The following is a 26327-nucleotide window of genomic DNA, read 5'->3' as shown; positions in this document are numbered from 1 at the left end:
TACCCTGGTAGGCTTCTACTGTACAGCGTTTCTATGGATCGCTTAATGTACTAAAAGTGGGTGTACCTGTGTCATGGAAGTGATTTAAATTGGAAATGTACAGTGTGGAATTTGGAAAGAAGCCACATGAAGGCAATTGCACCATTTTATAAATATTATTTCGAACATTACCAGGCGAGCGGCAGTGCTACTGTGATATTTTCATTACGAGGTCCCAATGATCCTGATCCTGCCCCAGCCCCTCCAACATCTCTGGCAAACAAGAGCAGCTTGCTTAAGCAAGACAGTGTTGTGGGGGCGCACAAGGCCAACTGTGGTACTACAGGCGGCCTGCAGAAGCAGAACGTGATACTGACATCTGTCAGTGGATTTACAAGCAGCTCCAAGTGGCACAGCAGCAAAGCTCTCTGCCCGCAATTGGGACGACCAGGGTTCGGATCCTGAACACAGGAAAATAACTGCAAAGTGCACCATTAAATAATGTAACTTAGGAAAATGTTTATTTTTCGGTATCTTCAGCGCGGGCGACTGAAAAGGCTCAGGCGAGCTACTAGTCGCCCGCGATCGACTGTTTGGCGACCTCTGGCATAGAGCGTATTGGGTGATTTCCTCGGTGATCACACGCTGTGACAGAGTAAACATGTTTGGGCAATAAATCCTGCTGGATGGGGCATTATCAGACCGATAAGGCCTTTGCTCTAATGTGACACTCAGTCAAGCCCTCCAGCTCGCAATCAGCCCTTCCCTGACCGCCCCTGTGCAGTAAATCCTGATAATCGATGGCCAGGTGTATTTACTGTGTGCTCTGAGTAATGACGCCCCTCCCCCCTCCACAAAGGCCCCTTGTATTCGCTGCTGGCCGTGGGAAGAGCTGACTGCGGCCCATGGACATGCTCTTGGGATGAGGGCCTCCTCATGCCAGGGCAACGGTGCAGCGCACTAGGCATGCAGCATTCTCCCGTGGAGACCCGCTCTATGGTTCTTGAGACTTAAGGCCTGACTAACACACCACTGCCCCTAGTCACCTGTGTACGCAAGTCGGGAAAACAAACGCCTTTTGCTTTGGGCGCCATACACAGCAGGGAAAACTGCTATGCGCCACAATCTCGGAGTAGATGTTGTGTGCCCCCTGGGCTCAACATGTGCACCACTGGGGTGTGATCCGTAAGTGGTACCTCACGCATAGGTCCTAAAGTACTCCACTGCCCAGGCACATGCTCAAATCTCCTTCTCCACCGTGGAGTAGTTTTTCTCAGTCTCCGACAGTGCCTTGGACGCAGACGCACTACATGTTCTGTGTCCCCTCTCTTCCGCGTGAGGGTAATCCCCAGCCCGTATGCACTGGCATCAGTGGTCATGTATGTTTTCCACATCCGGTTGAACGATCGTAGGCATAGGGCTTACTTCTTCCAACGCTCGTTTCTGTTCGCGCCGTCATTCGTACTCCGCCCCCTTCTTTAGTAACTGAGGGGCATGGTGCGCATTTTCCGTGATACTCTGCTAACCCTAGGTGCAATTTATTTATTTTATTTATTTATTTATTTGCATTTTTAAAGCGCTCACACAGCCCAGGGGCATCGAGGCGCTGTTACAGGAATATGTCTTAGTTGCGTATTTATAACGCGCTTAATACCCAGAGGTTTCTAAGCGCGGACCCAGGGATCGAACCTGTGTTGCTTTTGTGTCGTCTTGTTTCCAAGGCGAGCACGTTGCAGCTGAGCTATCCTCCCGGCAAACTTAGTTCTTCCCCAATTGCGTGTAATGTTCTACTTCTCTGGCCTTAATAATGCACTTCTCATGCCGCAGCTTCACTCCTGCGTCTTGCAATTTCATTAGCACATTCCCCAACACCACATCCTGAGTCCTCCCATCTTCTGCATGGATGAGGATGTCATCCTGGAAGCACGACACATTGCCAATATTGCGCAGTAGTGAGTCCATCAACCTTCGAATCACTGAGTCGGCGGATGGAGAGCCAAATGACGTTCTGGTGAATTGCTATGTTCCAAACGGGGTGATGAACGCGGTCAACGGCCTCGACCCTTTGTGTAAACTAATTTGGTGGTATGCATCTCCCATATCCAATTTCGAGAAGTACTTGGCTTCGTTCATCATTAAGATTAATTTGTTTATGCTGGGTAGCTGTCTGTTATGATTTCCAAATTTAGGCTGCACAGATCGATGCAGATTCTAATGTCATTGGACTGCTTCTTTTTAATAAGCGCCACCGAGCTTAACCGTTCCTGGGACTCTGCTGTTGCGATTGTGCCCTATTTGACCATCGTGCTGAGTTGCTCTTGCAATGTACTCTTCGCTGTCAGCCTGTGCTTGACAGGTACGTCATCATCAGGGTCGGACTGGGCCATAAAATGGACTCTGGCACCAATGTAAAAGTGGCCCACAGTTGCAAATGGATATTCATTCCTTTTGTGACACTGTTCAAGTAGTACCCAAGGAGGAGTTTCTTTAATAAAAAGGATGTACATTTTGCATTTTAAAGAATATTTATTCAGCAACACTGGTCAAAACTACTAACCACATAGTAAAGTAGCTCAAACTTGCCCACATTAGCCAAAAGGTGGGCCACTTTGACCCAAAACACTAGCCCACGCCAGCATTTTGCATTTTTGGTCCAGCCACTGGCCTATTACCCTATAGACCAGTCCATACCAGGTCATCATTCTTTAGCCAAAATGTGTGTACGTAATACTTTATTTTTTCCAGACCCTCTGAAAACAGCCTCGGGAACTCACACCTTGATACCGAAGCTCCTCCTGCTCTTATGCAGAGTATTTGGTCTTCTGTGCTGGGATCCAACTTGATGGTAATGGTAATGTTTATTTACGAAGCGCCTATACACAGGCAAGTGTTTCAAAGCGCTCAAGGAGGATGGGAGAATGGGGAAAAACAACAGTCGCTCAGAGCCTTTGAAATTCTGAGATGATAATAGTTTGCACAGGCAGAGTAAGTGCGTAATATACATTTAACAGTTGAGACACAACAAATAGGCCTGACGGCGACTCTGCAGTTTTTACCAAGTGCAGTTAAGGGATGAAGACAAGGGAGAGCAGACTGATGATCTTCCGGCACTGTGCATTTGGATCGTGGAAGTGCACAGACGGTCCAGGGAGGGGGGGGGGCGGTCCAAGTGCACCCAGTCGGTGGAGTCAGAGGTATGTGCAGAGAGAGCCACTCTCTTGGGTAATTTCTCAAGTGCAGTGAGGGTGGGGCGAGTGCGGGGCCCTGAGGCAAGTGCGAGAGGGCCTGGAGGGGCTGCCCGGGTCCTGTGAGACTCTGAGATGCACTAGGTGGCCAGTCAGCCAGCTTTGAGGGAAAGGAGGGAGAGAGAGAAAGAGCAGAGGTGTAGGTTAGAAGGGTAGAGGGAGAGAGAAGGAAGAGAAGAGCAAGTTCTTGAGGAGTTTCTGGAACTTAAGAAGATCAGGTTTAAGGCGGAGGGCGGTAGGGAGGCTTTTCCAGAGGGAGGTGTCTGCTGAGGATAAGGATCTCCCACCAAATCTCTGCTTGGAGTCTGGGCTCACTCGCAGAAGGTTGGAGGTAGAGGATCGGAGGGCTCGGGAGGAACAGTATTTAGGTAGGTAGGTCCCAGGCCCTAGAAAGCCATGTGGAAAATGCACAGGGTCTTGAACTTGATCCTTGCAGCCACAGGGAGCCAGTGAAGGGATTCAGCACCGGAGAGATACGGTCCTTGGGCTTGAGGCCAAGACTAAGTCTTGCAGTTCTGTTCTGGGTGAGTTGCAGAGGACACAAGGCAGAAGCAGGGAGGTTGAGGACGAGTGTAACAGTTTTATAACACGGCACACTTTGCCCAGAGACTCTTTCCACTGACAATGAATGTGGCGCACCAGAAAAACGCTTTTTATCTTTAATCAACCACTGGTTCTTTATTTGAGTAGGCCCCCAACCCGTCTCGCACCCACCTTAAAAGACACCCTGTGTTGCAATGGACCAGGAACCAGGCCGGTGTGTAACAATATGATATTTATTAATTGTATGGTCAATTAAAAAATCAAGCAAAATCAAACTGTTGTGCAGCAACCACCAATGTGGTGGCACTCCGAATGCAAAGATTCCCTCAATGTAGTTAGTTCAAACTCCTAACACAATATACAGAACCCTCTAATAGCATGCAAAAGAGAAATCATTTTTAAAAGCAACAGATGGTATTCAGGTTAAGCACTCCCCCTACAACACTCACCCCCAAACTTCTGCTAACTAAATTCTTTCTGGATGAAAGGCAGTGGCAAGGAGTCAGTATGAAGAGGGAACAATCAGATTTAGGATTCAGCCCACCACCCCAAGATGGTAGGTCGAAAAAGAAAATGGAACCGGGGTGGGATAGCTAGGACAGAAATTTGTGTTGCTACACTTGAGAGATAAGGAAGCTTACAGACTACTAAGCAGGGCAGAAAAACTTGGTGAACACAAGGTAAGAAAGTCGGGTTTGGGAAAAGAAAACAAATGCAAACGAAAACATAAGTGACAGAATGGAAATTTTTGATGACAGGCAGCCACAGAAAAGGCTTGGCTGTCAAAATCGAAAATCGGTTTTCAGGACAAGGAACAGTGGCACATAACAGATAGGATTCTGACAGAAAGGGGTTACTCTCAATGGGACTAGAGTTTGGGTTTTGCAAGTAGAAATTCGGAATTGGTAGGAAAGCACACAAAACATGGGCAAATTATTTTTTTATTACAGAAAGGCTAGTCTTGTTTATGCTATATTTTAATGGCTATAATTATTAAAGAAAGGCACTTGACATGAGGTGGTTGATTTTGAATGTCAACCAACTCACCGTGAATCTCTTTATAGGGGAATTAATTGATTTACTGGCAAATAATGCTAGGGAATTATACAGACTTTGGAAATATTTATGACAGGGATGCACTAACATACACAGGCTAATACAGATTCGTCTATGGAAAGGTGAATAGATTATACTGGCAATTTGGGATTTGAAAGGTATTTGAATACGGTGCAAGGGTCAAAAGAGCAGGATATGCAGTTTTGGGAACTGGGGCTATGTGCTACTTACAATGTAATTTTGAGTTTGGGATTCTGGAAAGCCAGCAAGGTCTCTGGACAGCTAGGCCAAGGGATCTGGTCACTCTGAACGGCTGGGCCAAGGGATCTGGTCACTGGGCTCCCCTGCTTGGGATGCTGGACTACTAGGCAAGGTCTGGTCACGGCTCTCTCTAGGATGGGATCAGCTGCCTCCTCTCCTTTCTTCCTGGATTCTTGGGTGTGCCTGGATCTGGATGAATGGATGGATCTGCCTGGATGGATGTATCTGGTTTCCTGGATCTTGAATGGATTGGGATTCTTCAGTCAGTGAGTCTTGAGAGTGAGTCATTGTGTTTCCCTTTCTCCCCCTTACATAGCCAAAATGACATCATGGAATTTACAAACTGCGGGGAAGTACTCTGGAAGTATTCCTCTCCGGCTTAGGACAGCTGACTAGTCCTCTCCCCTCCCCTGGACCGATTGGTTCAGGGGAAATGACAGAATTTATCTGTTTGCATTTATGACCTTTCTTTGTCTCTCATGCCTACTTTTTACAAAAAACTAGTTATAGATCAAAACTTTAAACTTATACTATCCACCGCCATGAGAAGTAGATATGCAGATTCACTAGGTCACAGGGAATTGGACAATCCGATCTTCGACTCTGTGCGAGGTCGCTTCGCCCTGCATATTTTCGCAGTTTTTATGAAATGCATAATATTTAACATTCTACCAATTACTAAATATATTTCCAAGAACAATTCTTCCCTCTCTCTTCTCTGGCATCACTCCTGGGCCTCTGTCAATTCGCTCTGTATTGGATGGCATTCACCTCTGTACTTTGTGGGTTTCATGCCATTTCCATGCATCGCAACGTGGTCTCTTCTAAGGAGGCAGGCTGGAGTGCCACTTCCAGCTGCACCTCTGTGTGTGTCCTCTGTCCCGCACCCTCTGCCTCGCGCCTCTGTTCACTTAAAGTATTGCAAGAACACGGCAGGAGTCGGACTCGCAAGACTGCTGCGCAGTATGGACCCCAGTTGACCCATAGGACTGGGGGTTTACCAAAAAGCACTTTAAGATGAGTAGCAGCACCCTTGAGATGGATGGGGATGCAGATTAATACTCTCGCATCAAATCAATAATGACAACTCAGTAGTTTGGCAAAGGGAGTTGTCATGGGCGCTACTCCCGAGGGGCCAGGACTGGCCCAGCGCCCTCGGAAGCAGACCCGTCTTCCACTACTCCGGACCCAGCAGACCCCTACAGGGGCCCTTTGGACCGTGTCCTGGCACCTTTGGCGCCAGGCTCATGAAGGGTTTCAGTCCCGGCGCCATAGGCGCTGGGCTCATATTGATAAACAGTGTAATAATGCTTGGGTGGACTTACCTGAGGCAGACCATGCTGCATATTTACCCAGAACAATCCAGTCTGGTTGAAGTCCCCAGCCATCAGGGCTGGGAGGAACTATTCCCTCCATTCAGGAACTCTTTTCTTACCTGGGTGGAACCGGTGGAAGAACACACACTGGAAGCACTTCTCTGCTATTTAAACCACGCCCGATGGAAAACATGTGCTTCGCGTTATTCTGCAGCAGCAGCAGGACGCTCACCAAGTCGGCTCCTGCATTCCAGGTCCACAGTCATCTTCAGCTTCCGCGCAGCAACCTGTGGATGAAGAAAGACACAGAACAATACTTAGCAGATCCCGGAATCCAGTCACTGGCAAAACCTGCAAAGAATAAACATAAGGTTAGAAAAGTGCAACTCGCTCGCAGCCGCGCCCGCTTACCTGATCCATCCGTGATTGCAACGGAGCTAACCGCGGCCTTCTCTTCGGCAGCTTCTCTGCACCTGAAAGGCAAAGGACATAATTAAAAAGTGGTTCGGGTGAAGGCAGTCGCATTCATCTTAACTTACCAGTTTTTGCATGCGCAGAAGCGGCCGCATCAACCGCAGCATCCCGGCACCTGAAAACTAGAAAAAGGACATTATTAGAGGTGCCATTAAAAGCGGCCAATGATCATTATACTTACGTGCATCGGCATGTGCAGTGGCAACGGATATAAAGCCCGCAGCATCCCGGCACCTGAAAACTAGAAAAAGGACATTATTAGAGGTGCCATTAAAAGCGGCCAACGATCATTATACTTACGTGCATCGGCACGTGCAGCGGCAACGGAAAACTACGCCCACAGCATCCCGAGGCCTGAAACAAAGGAAAAGGGACATTATTGAGGTGCCCATCTTTTAAAGCCTAAAGACTACAGTATACTTACAGGCATCCGCTCGTGCAGTAACGGCGGCATCGCTCTTCGGCATCCCAGCACCAGTGCCACAACTAAGGCCGCAAAAGACTTGAGCCTCAACACTGAACTCATCCAGTGACGTAACTGGAATCCACGCACCCCTGCACCAGACGCAGGATGGAGAGCTCAGCATTTATACGCCTAAGGTGAGAGCTCGCTGAGACAAGTAGAAAGCTAGGCTGTGGGAGAAACTGGCGATTGGTGGGAGAAGGAATCCCATCAAACGGTGATTAACCCTTTTTCTTCCACCTGCAGAAAACTTACCCTGCAAGTCAGACATTCGATAAGAGGAAGCCCAGTCCTGAGAGTCGTCCGAGCTCTACGCTTCTCCATTGAAGAAACGATAGCAGCCCAGCCGGGATCAGCGCCTCCGTGGGAATCAGGTGAGCGTTACAGAATGCGAAGCCCACCAATAACCTCCTACCCAGGCGCTATGGAAACTTCCGACACAGACCAACTGGCCCAGTTATTAGGGGAATTAAGAGCTGAAGTTCATGCCTCCCGCCAGGAAACGAATGCCCTTAGGAGGGAATTGATAATATCAAAAGAACGAACTGATGATCTCGCCAGACAGTTATTACAGACACAAGCGGGGCAAACCCTGCTACCTAATTCAGGAGGGAGCTATATCCCAGCGGCTTCAACCAATCCTGTTCAAATCAACCTACCCGGAAATGTGCCATTGGCACCGCCTGAACGCTTCTCTGGTGACCCTAAAAGGTTTGCGGTGTTTATAAATCAATGCCGATTGTACTTTCTTTGTAGACCTGCAGCCTTTCCGACTGACCAGACTAAGGTAGCCTTTGTGCTTTCGTATCTTAGCGGCAGTGCCGCTGATTGGTCGATCCCTCTGGTTACACAGGATGACCCGATCCTTTGTGATTTCCCAACCTTCCAGGCAAATATGGAAAGACTTTTTGCAAGGCATTCCCAGGGGCAGGCCCTGGACAACGAACTCTTTTCCCTACGACAGGGTAATCAAGATCTTTTGGCCTACATTGCATCATTCAATAGGCTAATCGTGGAAACCAGATGGCCTGAGGACAAAAGAATCACGCTTTTTCACAGGGGTTTGCGTAGCGAACTCAAAGACGTCCTTGCCCAGGTAGTGAATCCTCCTCAGGATTGTTCAGAGTACATTGATTTGGTGGTCCAATTAGATCACAGACTACAAAACAGAAAGGCAGATCGATCCAGGTTTGAAACACGAGTGTTCCCTAAGCCTCAAAGTCACACCAAAGGAGTTGAAGCCATCAAACCTATGCAAATTGGGGTTGTAAAGGGTCCCCTAACCCAGAAAGAACGCGACAGGAGACGACAAATGCAACTATGTCTCTATTGTGGAAATTCAGGACATTTTCTTCGAGATTGCCCGGTGAAACCGCCTAAGAAGACAGTGGGAGCTTCTGATAAGAGTTCTGAAAAGCCTGAGCCGGGAAACGATCTCGCCCGACAAGTGTAGAGGTCCGCTTGCCGAGTAAAAAAACAGTTCTTTGACCTCGCACTTCATAATGCCAATGGTCCTCGTAAACCCAGAGCAACCGGATCGTTTGCATGCAATTAAGGCATACATTGATAGCGGAGCAGTTGGAAATTATGTGGACCGCAAATTGGCTTCCAGGATGACCTTACCTCTTTGTCCAAAGGTGGTTAAAGACGTCATTACCATGGTGGATGGGACGGAAATCGCCTCCGGACCAGTGACCCATACCACTACTGAAGTGACGATACTAGGCCAAGACGGGCATCAGGAGGTAATTGTGTTCGACGTGATCAAGGCTCCTCAATTCCAAGTAATTCTAGGGATTCCTTGGTTGGAGAAACACAATCCTCAGATTGATTGGCGAGCAAAGACGATAAAGTTCCCAGAGTGCACACCAACTTGTTATCCACGACCCAACATTGGCCTAGCGTCAGTAACGGCTGACGGTCCACAATTACCTCTAGAGCATGGGTGCACAACATACGGCCCGCGGGCCAGTTGCGGCCCGCCATGCCCTTTTGACCGGCCCGCGAGGCACAAAGACTTTCCTAATGGAGGGCGGCCCGCGCCTCTGCCCTCCATTAGGAAAGTCTTTGTTGACTTCCGGGCCGGTGAAAACACTGGCCCTCATTGGCTCAGCACACAGACGCATCATGTCGCTCCTACGAGCCACATAATGCGTGTGTGCTGCACCAATGGAGGGCCAGCACTACGGCTGGCGTGGTCCATAAGGCTTGATGCCGGAAGGCATTTCAGCCTTGGACCACACCAGCCGTAGTACGATTCCAGCTTACCTGCCTGCCTTCCAGCACGTCTCCGGTAAGTGGTCTGTTTGTGTTTTTGTGTCGGGTTTGTTTTGCGTTATGTTTGTGTGTATGAATGTTTGTGTTTGAATGTATTTTGAGTGTATGTTGAGATGCGGGGGTGGGGGGGTGTGCCGGATGTGTATGAATGTTTGTGTTTTAATATATTTTGAGTGTATGTTGAGATGCGGGGGTGGGGGGGGTGTGTCGGATGTGTATGAATGATTGTGTTTGAATGTATTTTGTGTGGATGTTGAGATGCGGGGGTGGGGAGGTGTGTCGGATGTGTATGAATGTTTGTGTTTGAATGTATTTTGAGTGTATGTTGAGATGCGGGGCTGGGGGGGTGTGTCGGATGTGTTTGAATGTATTTTGTGTGTATGTTGAGATGCGGGGGTGGAGGGGGTGTGTCGGATGTGTATGAATGTTTGTGTTTGAATGTATTTTGAGTGTATGTTGAGATGCGGGGGTGAGGGGGTGTGTGGATGTGTATGAATGTTTGTGTTTGAATGTATTTTGTGTGGATGTTGAGATGCGGGGGTGGGGGGGTGTGTCGGATGTGTATGAATGTTTGTGTTTGAATGTATTTTGAGTGTATGTTGAGGTGGGGGGTGGGGGGGTGTGTCGGATGTGTATGAATGTTTATGTTTGAATGTATTTTGTGTGTATGTTGAGAAGCAGGGGTGGGGGGTGTCGGATGTGTATGAATGTTTGTATTTGGATGTATTTTGTGTGTATGTTGAGATGTGGGGGTGTGTGAATGTTTGTATTTGAATGTATTTTGTGTGTATGTTGAGATGTGGGGGTGGGGGGGTGTGTCGGATGTGTATGAATGTTTGTGTTTGAATGTATTTTGAGTGTATGTTGAGATGCGGGGGTGGAGGGGGTGTCGGATGTGTATGAATGTTTGTGTTTGAATGTATTTTGTGTGTATGTTGAGATGCGGGGGTGGAGGGGGTGTCGGATGTGTATGAATGTTTGTGTTTGAATGTATTTTGTGTGTATGTTGAGATGCGGGGGTGGGGGGTGTGTCGGATGTGTATGAATGTTTGTGTTTGAATGTATTTTGGGTGTATGTTGAGATGCGGGGGTGGGGGGGTGTGTCGGATGTGTATGAATGTTTGTGTTTGAATGTATTTTGTGTGTATGTTGAGATGCGGGGGTGGGGGGTGTGTCGGATGTGTATGAATGTTTGTATTTGTATGTATTTTGTGTGTATGTTGAGATGTGGGGGGGTGTGAATGTTTGTATTTGAATGTATTTTGTGTGTATGTTGAGATGCGGGGGTCGGGGGGTGTCGGATGTGTGTCGGATGTGTATGAATGTTTTGATTTGAATGTTTTTTGTGTGCTGATTTGTGGGGGTGGGGGGTTCGGGTCTGTATGGGTGCATGTTTGTGTGTGTGTGGGCATAGTGTTTGGTTGGCGGTGAGAGACAGGGGGCATAGTGTTTGCTTGGGGGGTGAGGGACAGGGGGCATAGTGTTTGGTTGGAGGTGGGAGCCATGGGGCATAGTGTTTGGTTGGGGGTTAGGGGGGTGAGGGGGCCATGGGGCATAGTGTTTGGTTGGGGGTGAGGGGGCCATGGGGCATAGTGTTTGGTTGGCGGTGAGAGACAGGGGGCATAGTGTTTGCTTGGGGGTGAGGGACAGGGGGCATAGTGTTTGGTTGGAGGTGGGAGCCATGGGGCATAGTGTTTGGTTGGGGGTTAGGGGGGTGAGGGGGCCATGGGGCATAGTGTTTGGTTGGGGGTGATGGGGCCATGGGGCATAGTGTTTGGTTGGGGGTGAGGGACAGGGGGCATAGTGTTTGCTTGGGGGGTGAGGGACAGGGGGCATAGTGTTTGGTTGGAGGTGGGGGCCATGGGGCATAGTGTTTGGTTGGGGTGGGAGCCATGGGGCATAGTGTTTGGTTGGGGGTGAGGGGCCCATGGGGCATAGTGTTTGGTTGGGGGTGAGGGGGCCATGGGGCATAGTGTTTGGTTGGGGGTGAGGGGGCCATGGGGCATAGTGTTTGGTTGGGGATGGGAGCCATGGGGCATAGTGTTTGGTTGGGGGTGAGGGGGCCATGGGGCATAGTGTTTAGTTGGGGATGGGAGCCATGGGGCATAGTGTTGCACTCCAAGAGTGAACTCAATAATAAAGCTAAAACAGGCACAGTTAGGAGATGTACATCCTTTGCTTTTTTGAGGAAACCTGACTCAACGAAGGCCATACTACTCTTGGGTAACCCAAACAGCAAACTATAGCAGTCCAAAATAATGGAATGTCCAATCAAGGGTCAATAAAATATATACAATTTAATTAAACAGACGATATAAAATAACTAAATCGAAATAAATGATAGCAATGGAAAATGTGTAGTACAAAATGTAAGTTTGAAATGCAATAAAAATCGTTACCCCTCAAAAACATATCTTTTTCCATGTGTTTAATACAAATTGGGGGTTGAAAAAGCCTCCTTACATGTCCCGCCTACCGCCCCGCCCACTTTTACTTTTCGGCCCACTATAGCCCTCATGTAAGGTACTTTCGGCCCTCTGTCAAAATCAGTTGTGCACCCCTGCTCTAGAGTATCGAGAGTTCCAAGATGTTTTTCAAAAGGAACAGGCTAAGACCTTGCCACCCCACAGATCATACGATTGTCAGATAGATTTGCTACCCGGTGCAACTCCCCCTTGCAGTAGGATTTACGCCCTTACTGAGCCTGAGAACCTTCATCTGCGACAGTATTTAGACCAGTACCTGGCCAATGGCTTTATCCGTCCGTCGAAGTCCCCTGCATCCTCGGCTCTGTTCTTCGTACCAAAAAAAGAAGGTGACCTCAGAACCTGTATAGATTATCGTGCTCTGAACCAGATAACAGTAAAAAACCGGTACCCCTTACCTCTGATCCCGGAACTCCTTGACCAGGTAAAAAACGCCTGTATTTATACTAAGCTTGATCTCCGGGGAGCTTATCACTTGGTACGGGTCAAGGAAGGAGATGAATGGAAGACGGCCTTTCGCACTAAGTATGGGCTATTTGAATACCAAGTGATGCCCTTTGGACTATGAAATGCACCGGCCGCCTTCCAATATTTTATGAATGATGTCCTCAGAGAGCTCATTGATGTCTGCGTTGTCGTCTACATAGATTACATTCTTGTGTACTCATCTTCAGAAGCTGACCATCGAACTCATGTTAGGGCGGTCCTTGAAAAACTTCGCCAACATAAACTTTTTGCCAAGCTCGAAAAATGTGTTTTTCATGTCACTGAGGTCGAATTTTTGGGATTTATTCTGACACCCAAAGGAGTCCACATGGACTCGAGAAAAGTAGACGCTATCCTCAAATGGCCGTCTCCTACTTCCGTGAAAGGCGTTCAAAGCATGCTAGGCTTTGCCAATTTTTACCGTAGATTTATTCCAGAGTTTTCACGAGTGGTACAACCCATCACCGCCCTCTTAAGAAAAAATAAATGCTTTGAATGGTCCGCAGAAGCAGAACAAGCCTTCCAAGAGCTAAAGGCTAAATTCACCTCGGCGCAAATACTGAAACACCCACGCCCGGACCTCCCTTACATCGTTGAAACCGACGCCTCCAACTTAGCAATGGGAGCAGTCCTATCACAAAGAGATCCAGAGACTAACCAACTGCATCCTGTGGCATTCTGGTCTCGGAAGTTCTCGGCGCCTGAGATCAACTACACCATCACAGACAAAGAGCTTCCAGCGATTAAATCAGCCTTTGAGGCATGGCGGAATTATCTCCTCGGGGCCAGACACACCGTCACAGTGATCACCGATCATCGAAATCTGCAGTATCTGAAAACCGCCAAGGCTCAATCCTCCAGACAGCTTCGCTGGGCTCTATTCTTTGCTGAATTTGACTTCGTGATCACTTATCGCCCCGGCAACAAGAACGGCAAAGCGGATGCTCTTTCCCGAATTGGAATGGGAGATAACGTTGCCAATCCAGAACCTGTACCAATAATTCCTGAACAAAGGATCGTGGGTCTGATTTCTTCACAATCCATTGAGGATATTGAAGAAAAAACTAAACAACTTGTAACCTCACCAGACTTACTGAACTGGTTACAAAAAGGAAAAGATTTCACCGTAAGCAATGACTTGCCTTATTTCCAAGGACGATTGTTCCTACCACACGCCGATTTACAAAGACAGGTAATCTCCTGCTATCATGATTCATTAATTGAGGGTCACCCTGGCATTGCCAAAACCACAGAAAAGGTGAAGAGACACTTCTGGTGGCCTTCGTGGAGAAAAGACATAAAGCAATTTGTGATGTCCAGCGGTGTGTGCGCTCAAAACAAGGGTCAGAAGAAGAGGCCGGCTGGTCTTCTGCAACCATTAGACATCCCACCGTGTCCCTGGCATACACTTTCCATGGACTTCATCACAGACTTACCCTCCTGTTCCGGGTACAACACAATTCTTGTTATTGTGGACCTGTTTTCTAAAATGGCCCACTTCATTCCGCTAAAAGGCTTACCTTCAGCATCAGTCCTAGCCAAAGTATTTCTTGAAAACATCGTCCGGCTACACGGCTTCCCGTCAGTACTAATCTCAGATAGGGGGAGCCAGTTTATTTCCCACTTTTGGCGTAGCTGTTGTCGATTAGCGCAAATCGATGTAAGACTTTCGACCAGCCATCATCCCCAGACCGACGGGCAAACCGAGAGAACAAACCAGACTCTCAAGCAATATTTACGATGCATGCTACAACAGTCGGAGAGTAACTGGAAGGACATCCTTTGGATAGCTGAATATGCTTACAACAATTCAGTTCATTCGGGTACCGGGAAGAGTCCCTTCTACATCTTGTATGGGATTCATCCTCGAACCTCCAACCTTGATCCACCTCAAGATCTTGGAACACCCGCCGTGGATCAATTGCACACCGTTATTACCCAAGCTTTTAAGGAAGCGACTGCACATCTACAACAAGCTAAAGAGAGGTACAAAAAAGGAGCAGATCAACACCGAAGCAATGCCCCTCAATAACAGGTTGGGGATCAAGTCTGGCTGTCCACCAAACATTTATCGCTTAAAGGGCCTCGCACCTTCAACCCCAAATACCTGGGACCATATCCAATTACAGCCATAATTAATCCCGTGACCGTTAAATTAGAATTGCCAACCCATATGAGAATACATCCTGTATTTCACGTATCTCTTTTGAAACCCATGCAACCTGGAACCAGATTGACCAATCCTCCAGAGCCCATTCAAGTGAATGGGGAGCCTGAATTTGAAGTAAAAGACATTTTGGACTCTAAAATCATCAGTTCGAAGCTATTCTACCTAATCGACTGGCTACGGACCTCAGGAAAGGTCATGGGAACCCTATGACCACGTCCATGCTCCTCGTCTAGTCCAGAAATTTCACCAAACCTTTCCCGATAAACCAAAACCCCCGGGGAGGACAAGTTTGGGAGGGGCCTTGAGGGGGGGTGCTGTCATGGGCGCTACTCCCGAGGGGCCAGGACTGGCCCAGCGCCCTCAGAAGCAGACCGGTCTTCCACTACTCCGGACCCAGCAGACCCCTACAGGGGCCCTTTGGACCGTGTCCTGGCACCTTTGGCGCCAGGCTCATGAAGGGTTTCAGTCCCGGCGCCGTAGGCGCCGGGCTCATATTGATAAACAGTGTAATAATGCTTGGGTGGACTTACCTGAGGCAGACCATGCTGCATATTTACCCAGAACAATCCAGTCTGGTTGAAGTCCCCAGCCATCAGGGCTGGGAGGAACTATTCCCTCCATTCAGGAACTCTTTTCTTACCTGTGTGGAACCGGTGGAAGAACACACACTGGAAGCACTTCTCTGCTATTTAAACCACGCTCGATGGAAAACACGTGCTTCGCGTTATTCTGCAGCAGCAGCAGGACGCTCACCGAGTCGGCTCCTGCATTCCAGGTCCACAGTCATCTTCAGCTTCCGCGCAGCAACCTGTGGATGAAGAAAGACACAGAACAATACTTACCAGATCCCGGAATCCAGTCACCGGCAAAACCTGCAAAGAATAAACATAAGGTTAGAAAAGTGCAACTCGCTCGCAGCCGCGCCCGCTTACCTGATCCATCCGTGATTGCAACAGAGCTAACCGCGGCCTTCTCTTCGGCATCTTCTCTGCACCTGAAAGGCAAAGGACATAATTAAAAAGGGGTTCGGGTGAAGGCAGTCGCATTCATCTTAACTTACCAGTTTTTGCACGCGCAGAAGCGGCCGCATCAACCGCAGCATCCCGGCACCTGAAAACTAGAAAAAGGACATTATTAGAGGTGCCATTAAAAGCGGCCAACGAACATTATACTTACGTGCATCGGCACGTGCAGCGGCAACGGAAAACTACGCCCACAGCATCCCGAGGCCTGAAACAAAGGAAAAGGGACATTATTGAGGTGCCCATCTTTTAAAGCCTAAAGACTACAGTATACTTACAGGCATCCGCTCGTGCAGTAACGGCGGCATCGCTCTTCGGCATCCCAGCACCAGTGCCACAACTAAGGCCGCAAAAGACTTGAGCCTCAACACTGAACTCATCCAGTGACGTAACTGGAATCCACGCACCCCTGCACCAGACGCAGGATGGAGAGCTCAGCATTTATACGCCTAAGGTGAGAGCTCGCCGAGACAAGTAGAAAGCTAGGCTGTGGGAGAAACTGGCGATTGGTGGGAGAAGGAATCCCATCAAACGGTGATTAACCCTTTTTCTTCCACCTGCAGAAAACTTACCCTGCAAGTCAGACATTCGATAAGAGGAAGCCCAGTCCTGAGAGTCGTCCGAGCTCTACGCTTCTCAATTGAAGAAACGATAGCAGCCCAGCCGGGATCAGCGCCTCCGTGGGAATCTGGTGAGCGTTACAGGAGTCTGTTTAATGACAAGTACAAAAAACGGGGAGTTCATGAATATCAGCAATCGCTCGATATTCCTTCTCGCTTCAACTCCAATTAATTTCAGAAAAAACATAGTATTTATACCAAAAACTCGTCATCACTGACGTGTAACTCTTCAATTTTTAGCATGCAACTCTATTGGTTCTAGGAAGGTAACTTTAATATAGGGACTATATCTGTATATGGTAACGGGGAAACGGGATTGGGTAAACAATGTCAGGTGGGGCAACTAAGCCCTTCCTTCAAAATGGCTACTGTAAACATCACTAAAGGTACGACGTCTCATTGGTTCTACTAACTATAGGACCCTACATTACATGGTCCACTATGATTGGGTTGGCATTAACCCCACTCATATTTTTCCACATATTTAGCAGCATGCAGAATAAGCGGCCAGGTGCAGGGAGTTCCTCTGCACCCCCAGCTTCCCTCCAATTATTGCTACAATCAATCATCACTTCAGTGGTCATGTGTCAATTATTTATTTGTGGTTGGCCTCGAGTCTGCTTCTTGGTCTGGGAAAGTTAAGGCGTCTGTGCATGGCCACGGTCCATGCGTAGGTGTGAAAGTTTCATCCCTTCTTGCTTGTCTGGTCACGTGATTTTGACACCGTAAAATCGTCTTATTCATCATGCAATTGCGTGTATTTGATATAATTCTGCTAGTCGGCTGACATCTGTGGCTTGTGAGTTTCTCTCCGTCTTTAATTCTCGATTTGTATGCTGTGAAACTCTCCTCTTGAGACCGTTAGTAACCTTTGGTTGATTCTGCTCTTGTGCACAGTCGAAGTATACTTATATAAAGTGCTCCTTGAGGTAGATATAAGTATAGGTGGCGCTTGCCGCAATCTATCTTACTACTAAGCAAAAGCCAGCCTCGCGATTTTTGTGCTTCTTGTGGTTATTTTACAAATGTACACGTTTAAACTAACTAAATATCTTCATTGTGCATATGGCATAATTTATGACATCTTGACATCACTTATTTCATTTTAGGCTCAGGAAGTCACTTATCTATAGTGTTAGTCTCTTTTCATCATTCACAGGTCATCAGACCTTCTATATGTGAGTCAGTCCGGGTTCTTATGATGTCATCATTCGTCTTCCTTCAGCATCTTCTTAGCTTCTTCGGGTATTACATTCTGACAATCTTCATTCTGTCACATTTGTCGATATGGTTTTCTCAATGTGTACCTTACTGCCAGGTTCTCTTAGGTGTCGGTACTTCAACAGGTGCTGTTCTTCTGATATGTACTCGACAGATCTCCACTGCGGCTCTCTCTGCTAGTTTATTTGTTCATAATACTTCACATATTTCGGTGTGAATGTTCCTGCTACTTTAAAATGGGCGGTTGGAGTGTGAATCGTGCTTGGTACCTCCTCTACACTGTGTCTCCACACCCATCCTTTATTCAGGATGCAATGCCTGAAGCACACCTCTGCTGGGTCCTTTCCTTGTTAATATGCAAGGAGGATGAGCCGCGACAGCTGTGCCCTTCCTTTGCTACAAGGACCCTGTCACAATGAGTCGTTGGCTCATCTCACCCTGTTTCCAGCTGGTATTCATGTTACGTATAATGGCTCTGCTGTAGAAAACACACATCCGGCAATGTGACTCTTGCCCAGAGTGAGAGACATGCCTTGAGACATGCAAAGGCAGAGAGTGAGGGAGACAGAGAGAGCGAAAGCAAGCACAAAGAGTGAGAAAGAGACATGGAGTGAGGCAGAGATGAAAAGAGGGAGAGAGAGAGAGAGAGAGAGAGAGAGAGAGAGAGAGAGAGAAAGAGAGAGAGAGAGAGAGAGAGAAAGAGAGAGAGAGAGAGAGAGAGAGAGAGAGAGAGAGAGAGAGCACAAAGTAAGGCACATGGATGTAGAGTGCGACAGAAAAGAAGCTGAAAAGAGGGAGAGAAGGAGGGTTAGGAGAACAAGAGGGAGAGATGGAGGGAGTGAGAGAGAGGGCGATGGATAGAGATAGTGAGAGAGAGAGAGAGAGGGGGAGAGAGAGAAGGAGGGCACTTGATCTCTGTGTCATATGGCGAGTACAGCCAGTGATGGAAAGGGAAAAGAATTGGTTGGGGAACCCAAAAGGGCTGGGGTGGAGGGCGGTGTTTGGGTGGGTGCTGAGGAGGTGAGGGCGTAGCTGGCAGTTGACCTCCGATCAAAGGAAATGTCCAAAATAATAGTTTAAAATGGCACTGTCTTTCATGCTGGTTCTTTTCCAAACTATATATCAATTCCACTTTACAACACTTCCATGGCACTGGTGACGAGTTACTTCACTAAGTGGATAATAGTTTTGACCAGTGTTGCTGAGCACTATTTACATCCCATTTTATTAAAACAAAAAAAACTCCCCCTTGGGTACTATTCAAACAGGGTGATTCTGTTCCCCATAAGCAACATTTTCTTTTACTTGAACCACACCCGGCACAGCTCCTGCAGCTCCCCTCTGAAAGCAGTTGGGTGGCTGCATTGTGTGGGATAGTTCCAATGTTAATAGGGGTATTTATTTATTCATGCAATGTTTGTCGGATACCTGTATATTTATTTATGCAATGTTTGTCGGATACCTGTATATTTATTTATGCAATGTTTGTCGGATACAAGTATCTGACAAACATTGCTCAAATAAATAAATAAACCAGGTCCATGTATCCGACAAACATCGCATAAATAAATAAATAAACCGGGTATTGGCTGAGGACTGTAACTTCCTCTGGTGATCCCTTGCACGGGGTCCCCAGAGGAAGTTACAGTTTGCTTGCAGGCGCATCTTTTTTAATTTTTTTCCACAGCACTGACTCTGGCCAGATCCCGAGATCCGGCTACACATCTGGTGCCAGATCTCGGAACCAGCGAGAGACGGCCCAATCGCCAGAACTGGGTACAGCTATCTATTAAATAACATCAAATGGAATACTCAGACTTTCCAGCTTATTGTGATATTGTGTTCACAACAAACATGCAAAATTGTCTTTTTCAAAGGTTTTTTTCCACTTCTTAAATGCTGCTTAAAGGCGCATAGTTTAGTATTTTACCTGCCACTCATTGCGATCAAGGTGAGTTGTCGACAACCGTTTCCCACATGCCCCGCCCATCATTTCAATGAAGGAACCTCTTCTATAAGGGCTTGCTATTAATCAGGGTCTAAAAATTAAGAACATCAGCAAAGACGCTCATTTTCTTTTCCTTTTTCTATTTCACTTAAGCAGAAATTATGAAAATTGACAGATTTGTGCTGCAATAGTTAGTGTTTTTTGGGTTAGCATTTCAAAATACCTGTCACTATGAAGATGAAACGGGGAGATAGACTGGCACTTTTTCCGGGAAGAGAAGGGCTTTAAGTGGGCCGGGGCTAGCCTGAAATGGCCCTCCTGGTGAACAGCTTCACTGGCTGCTTTGGAGAGTCGCATCAGTCTGGTGCGGGGAGAAGTTGGGGTTCCATTTTCTGAGCACTTATTCTTTCTCTTTCACGCTCGCCTTTCTGCCAAAGCCAATCAGACACCATTTCATTCATTTTCAACTAACCTTTTTTTAATGCTTTGAGTCGCTGTGTGAGAGTGAAGTCTTGACCTTCCTAAGAGTGTATTTTAAATCTGGTTTCCGAATTGCTTGACACAGGCGTTCAAAGCACCCGGGAGGTGCGGCTCAGTCAACCCTGCGACTCGCAACCCGGGGTGTGGCTAATTGGTGCTGTTATATGTGTTTTGAGGGCCCCAAAAGGCTTTCTAAAAGCGTACATGTTTCTCGCTGGTCCGATTAGGGATCCCCAGGGATGGAAATTGACCAAAGTTACTGGAGGATTTCCCTCCTTCGTGCGGGGAAGGGGGGGTTAATGACGGATTGTCAGTGGTGTGGGTGGGGCGGAGCTTTGCGTCTAATAATGTGGGTGTCCTGACTATGGGATGCTGACTGCTTTCCATAAAAACAAAGTGGATTTTGGGAACATAAGAAAGATCACTAATTTGTGAAGCATGACTGTGATAGTAGATCAAACTTGCATTCCTTCTGAGCATGCAATGCATGGCGCTCATTTCCTCTGTCAGAATAGTCACCCTGACAGTAAAACGTGTGCAAAGCATGAGATGTATATTATAGCTTTGGACTGTCTCATTGTTTGAGCTGTCCCAGTGAGCAAAGGACGGCTTTCAGGAGCAATTTATGAAGGTGATGTCGCTGTGTGCATTGAGACTCCAAATGCACAGCGTTCGGGCCACTAACGGCAGTAAGGGGCAGAGAGTTTCTTCAACTTCGGGGGTAAGGGCCATGCTGCGTAGTGGTATTAAAGGACTATGAATGGTAGCCACTGCAAAATAGTGCAAGTACCTCGGCATATAATAGCAGTGCCTGGCAAATGCCTAATACTTATACATGTGTCAAAACTGTTGACTTTGCCAATGCTTGTCTTTAACAGGATGTCAGTGACAGAAACACATAGTGCTTATAAATCAATTGGATAAAGACAGACCTGGTTAAGATATTTTTATTACACCAGTGGCATGTTTACAGCCACATATAAGTCCTTAACCCTCAAAAGGCTGTGCTAAAATAATGCTGGCAGACACTTTTTGCACAACATTTGACGGTACAGATTGATAAAGCTAGAACAAAGAGATCTTGGGAGGATGTGTTTTGGGGGGGAGGATCATGATATGGGTGGGAATGGCCATAGGGATTAGCATGGCCATTGGTAGTCAATGGGTGAGTAAACCAAACCACAGCTGCAAGCTGTTGTCCTTCCTCGTGTGCCATTTCTCCCTATCTGTGCTCTAATGCAATCGTTTCTGCTGATAGGTGGTCTTTTCGCACCATCTAACAGCCAAAAGTAAAAAGGAGTTACAATGCAGTACATGAGAGGTGTTGTGAGCATCTACTGCACAAGTCTTCCTGGTATATGGTTGGCATTTCCTGGATGGCAGCACCACTTTTCTGATTTACTGAAGGATAAAGGGCACTTTTGTAACGGAGAAAAGTGGCCGAGTTTTTAGACATGCGCGCAGTTGACCATGGCACACAGTGCCCCCAGTCTCAGCCTGCTCGGCTGTGTTGCAAAGAGTGCTCCTTCACTTAGGAAGGAACTCTGTCTCTCTTTCCCATGGGGGCCTTACGGCCGACATCTTTTAATGGTTTTTCAATGTGGGCACCTTGTTTGCGAACCCGCCATCCTGTGTTTTGAAGACAACCAACTTTCACATATAGGAAGTCATTTTTAAAATAGTGGTAATTACTTGGACGGAGCCGGCTACGTGTGCATGCACGGCGCAAGGCATTTAACAGGGATTCATATGGAATCCGTTGGTTTTTAATATGTGCTAAAAGTCGGAGGATTCCACAGAATTCCTATGAATTAACGCCTGCAATCAGACCAGATGCTCTCGTTAAAGCATTACTTTCCAGCAGACGAACAACGTGGGGCGGGCGGAAAAATAACTTTCATTCCTTGCTCAAGGAACTTCCAAAAATGTCAAGCCTCCCCACAGTGGTAATGCAGCTGGAAAACACGTGCTTAAACCTTTAACACGTTTACCAGTACGTCAGACTGGAAAATGGCCCCTGGGTGGACTGGCCCATAGGGAACTCTGGAGATTTCCCGGTAGGCCTCTGCACCCTGAGCAGGGGTGCACTGACCTATAGGGAACTCTGGAGATTTCCCGGTAGGCCTCCGCATTCTGGGCATGGGTGGACTGGCCTATAGGGAACTCTGGAGATTTCCTGGTAGGCCTCTGTACCCTGGGCAGGGCTGGACTGGCCTATAGGGAATTCTGGAGATTTCCCGGTAGGCCTCTGCATCCTGGTCGTGGGTGGACTGGCCTATAGGGGACTCTGGAGACTTCCCGTTAGGCCTGTGCACCCTGGGCGTGGCTGGACCGGCCTATAGGGAACTCTGGAGATTTCCCGGTAGGCCTCTGCATCTTGGTCACGGGTGGACTGGCCTATAGGGAACTCTGGAGACTTTGCGCTAGGACTTGGCATTCGGGGCCTTTTTTGTGTGGTATTTGCACATGTTCTCATAGGAAAAGTATAAGGTTTGCTGGAAATGTGTAACATGGAGCTACTTCGAACATTATTTCCAGGCCCTCTTTTGGTTCCCAGTCCACCCCAGATTATGGCCCCACACACATAAGCACCTGCGTGCACATTAAAGGCGTAACTAGTCCTAACGCTTGCCGTCCTATGTTACAGTTGCTATTAAAGCATACCACAACTAAATATAATAGAAACTAATTAGCATATTCCTAACTAATTTGCATATTGATGGGCTTTGGTTACTCTTCTTCAGGCTTGCTGCAATGAGAGAGCGAATGCAGGAATTCTTCTCCACTTGATAGTTTATGCTATGTTTAGCTTTAGCATCCTTTGCTATGCTGCATTTTCTCTTGAAATTAGTGTAGTGACCCTGAAGAAGAGCAACCAAAACCGATGAGTCGCCTAGTAATGGCTTATTATCGGTGCTAACGGGTGCCGTGTGGAAGAGCATGATTCTCCTGCCTTGCTTTGGTCTGAGACCTCCCTTTCGCTCTCTCTCTACAGATTACTCCATGATGAAAGTGCCGCAATCAGTCACTTTGGCCAACTACCGGTTCCCATCCCTCGGGCAAAGCTATATTTCCATCCCTGGAGAAGCCTTCAACATCAAATGTAAGTCGAAACATCTCAGCAGAAATCGGTCATTTCACAACTGATACTGGCTATGCTGTCCCCGGGTGCAGGTGCCTGTGTTTAAGGTCCCTGTGGTCTAAAGGTTGGGAAGGGAGGTGATGGGGAAAGCACAGGTGGAGGTTAGAGAGATGATAGAAGGCTGGGGAGATGGGCAGTCTCACTCTCAGAATCATGCCAGACCCGCCTGTCATCTCGCAGAGGAGCCTCCACACCAGCCCCCCAGTCATTTTGGGGCCCCAGTCTCCATAATAATCTCCCGTTTCCCATGTGAGTCAGACCTCTTGTGACGGGGCACCTCATCACCCCACAGCCCCCCTTGCAGGTTCAGACACGCACACACACACACACTCCGAGGCCCCTCGCACCCCCGACCCTGGTACATGCTGTTCCCCTGCCCTTTGCTAGCAGATAAGTGCAGCCTTTCACAGCTGGGCCCCAGATCTCACCCCTCCTCGGCCCCTCCCCAGCCGCACTCCCATAGATTCTCATTAAAGAGTTCAACCCTGCACGCGAGATTCCTGCCCCGGCTGAGCACTCACGGCCCTATTAGCGGGCAAGTGCCACCCATGGCACCAGTCTGCCACCTCAATCAACAAGTGCTGCAGAAGTGCGGCCTGGCAGTAACCTTCTACTATTAACTCTTTCCTAGCTCGGACAACCATCGTGGGTCTCCTGTACCACAGCATGCACGATTACTACAGGCGCATCAACCCGAGCGACACCAGGTAAGTGCCAGCTCACCACGCCTGTGCCATAGGAGCTGGCAATGACCAGCAAGCATGCATTGCGGCAGAAGCACCGGGCAGGGTGCACAGAGGAGAATCTTACATTGCTGGGTGTATGCAGCGCTCGCCTGCCATTTGCATGGCCTCTAGGCACTCTGCTGGATCTGAAAGAGGGCAAGCGTTTGGTTAAAATGCAGGGTGGCTTTGCTGTGTTTCTGTTTTTAGGTTGTTTGTGCCAAGGTCGCATAAGGGCTCTGGGTCCCGGCTGCCCTATCACCCAGGTTTGCTATGGCCAACATCCTTTGCTTCCGAAAACATATCAGAAAAAAGGCTGAATGTCTGGTGCAAACTGGACCTCCCCCAGAAGCGAAAACCCTTCCCTTCCACCTGAGGACGTCAGAACCAGAATCCAGGCCCTGGTAACGCCCCATTGATGGAGGTCGCGCCCTCCTCACTGGTATTCAGGCAGAGCACCTGGTCCTGCTTAGGGGTGCCGAACATGCCATGGCCAGACTCCTAACAGGAAACTTGTAATTGGTTATTTATAACGCGTTTGCGCGGACCCAGGGATTGAACCTGTGTTGCTCTGCGTTGTCTTGTTTCCAAGACAAGCACGTTGCCCCTGACCTATCCTCCTGAAACAAGAAATGGCCACGTTTCTCCCATCCTAAGTGGGCGGCACTTTCTTCTCATCCCCGCCCGAATACTCTTTAGGCGGCCTACATTGCCTACAAGGCCACCATCGCTTTCACACCTGCCTTCCGAGCGGCAAAGCTCCGTAGCCCAGGCACGCCATGCTCCTCCAGGGGCCAAGCCATCGCGAGGTTTGAGGCAGTTCACAAAGGAATTCAAGACCCTTCACTTCAGTTAATACCTAGGTGCCACAAAGCCTTGTTAGGGTGTTTCATCACACCTGGCACCCATGGAAGGGACATGCTACATATTGTAACCCCGCCTTACCTCATATGCTAAACTCAACGCCATGTATAGCACTCCCAATTGGGTGGGAGAGATGTAATGTTCCTATGGTTGATGTCTGTTGGCAGGTGTGCTCTCTTGCGGTGTGTGGGTGGGTTAGTTGGTATGTGCATTGTGTGTTAGAGCATATATTTTGACCAAGTTAGTGCAGGGATCGGTCAGTGAAGACCTCGATGGGCATTTGGGACATCCATCTTGTGCGGTTATACCAATCTCGTTGTGAGGACTTGCCATCTGACAGGGCTGCAAAGTCCTGTGTATTTGGATTTTTATTAATAAATAAAATGTTGCTGGCAATTCCATTTCCAAAAGGGTAATCTTCTAACAAGGTTCCCCTTTTCGTCACCTCCATGCTGAGACTTATCCTTGGCCTCAAGCCCAGAGACCGCATCTCTCGGGCACTGAAATCCCTTCACTAGCTCACCGTGGCGGAAAGGATCAAGACCCTTTGCATTGTCCACAAGGCTTTCTGGGGCCTGGGACCTACCTACCTGCAATGCTGCCTACCTAAATACTGTCCCTCACTAGCTCTTCGCTCACCTACGTCCAACCTTCTGCGAGTGAACCGGTTCTCTAAGCAGAGATTTGGAGGGAGATCCTTATCCTCAGCAGGTGCCTCCCTCTGGAATAGCCTCCCTGCCGCTCTCCTTCTTGAGCCTGATCTCCTTAAGTTCTGGATACTCCTCAAGACCTTCCTCTTCTCCTCTTCCTTCTCTCTCCCTCTGCCCTGCTAACCAAGCTCTCTGCTCTTTCCCTCTCCCCCTCCTCTTCCATACAGCTTGCTGACTGGCCACCTGGTGTACCTCAGAGTCTCACAGGTCCGGGCACCCCCGCCAGTCCTCTCTCGCACTTGCCTGAGGGCCCCACACCCCACCCACCTTCACTGCACTTCAGAAACCACCCAAGAGAGTGGAACTCTCTGCACTTACCCCAATCCCCACCGATTGGGGGCACTTGGACCTCCCCCTCCCTCTGACCGTCTTTGCACTTGCACGATCCGCACGCACCGCGCCTGAAGATTGTCTGTCTGCTCTCCCTTGTCCCCTCCCCTTAATTACACTGGTAGATTTGGTGTGTCTCAACTGTTAAACATATTATACACCCTTACTCTGCCGTGCAGACTATTATTGTCTCAGAATTTCAAGGGCTCTGAGCGACTGTTGCTTTTTTCCCACTGGTCTCGCTCTCCTTGAGGGCTTTGAAACACTTGCCTGTGTATAGGCATTTTATAAATAAACAATACCAATACCAATACCAATGGCATAGTGTGTACTTGTGTCCTGCTGCATCAGTAGCCTGATTCTCAGTTCCCACTGTACCCATGGTGTAGAGCAGGGTCAGAGGTCACAAGATACTCACTCGACAGCCGCAGCAATAGCCAAGTCTCTGCAGTGCAGGGGCGTCATTTAAGATATGCCCACTGTATCAAAACTACAATGATCGTAAGTATCCC

The 26327-nt window shown here is 48.2% G+C and overlaps 1 protein-coding gene across 2 annotated transcripts in view; it reads left to right on the top strand.

The window, feature by feature from the left end:
* The window catches only part of ADGRD1 (adhesion G protein-coupled receptor D1), a 1635406-nt gene that overhangs the window by 305975 nt on the left and 1303104 nt on the right, over positions 1 to 26327 (top strand). For both annotated transcript variants that reach the window (XM_069620079.1, XM_069620080.1), the window contains 2 exons: positions 23043 to 23150; positions 23821 to 23896. In XM_069620079.1, the coding sequence (XP_069476180.1) occupies positions 23043 to 23150; positions 23821 to 23896 (184 nt within the window). The remainder of the gene's footprint in view (positions 1 to 23042; positions 23151 to 23820; positions 23897 to 26327) is intronic.

Source organism: Ambystoma mexicanum, chromosome 10, assembly GCF_040938575.1.
Source record: "Ambystoma mexicanum isolate Mex_15411 chromosome 10, UKY_AmexF1_1, whole genome shotgun sequence".
NCBI classification, from domain to species: Eukaryota; Metazoa; Chordata; class Amphibia; order Caudata; family Ambystomatidae; genus Ambystoma; species Ambystoma mexicanum.
Note: the sequence above shows the minus strand (reverse complement) of the source record. Positions and strands in the feature narration are given on the sequence as shown.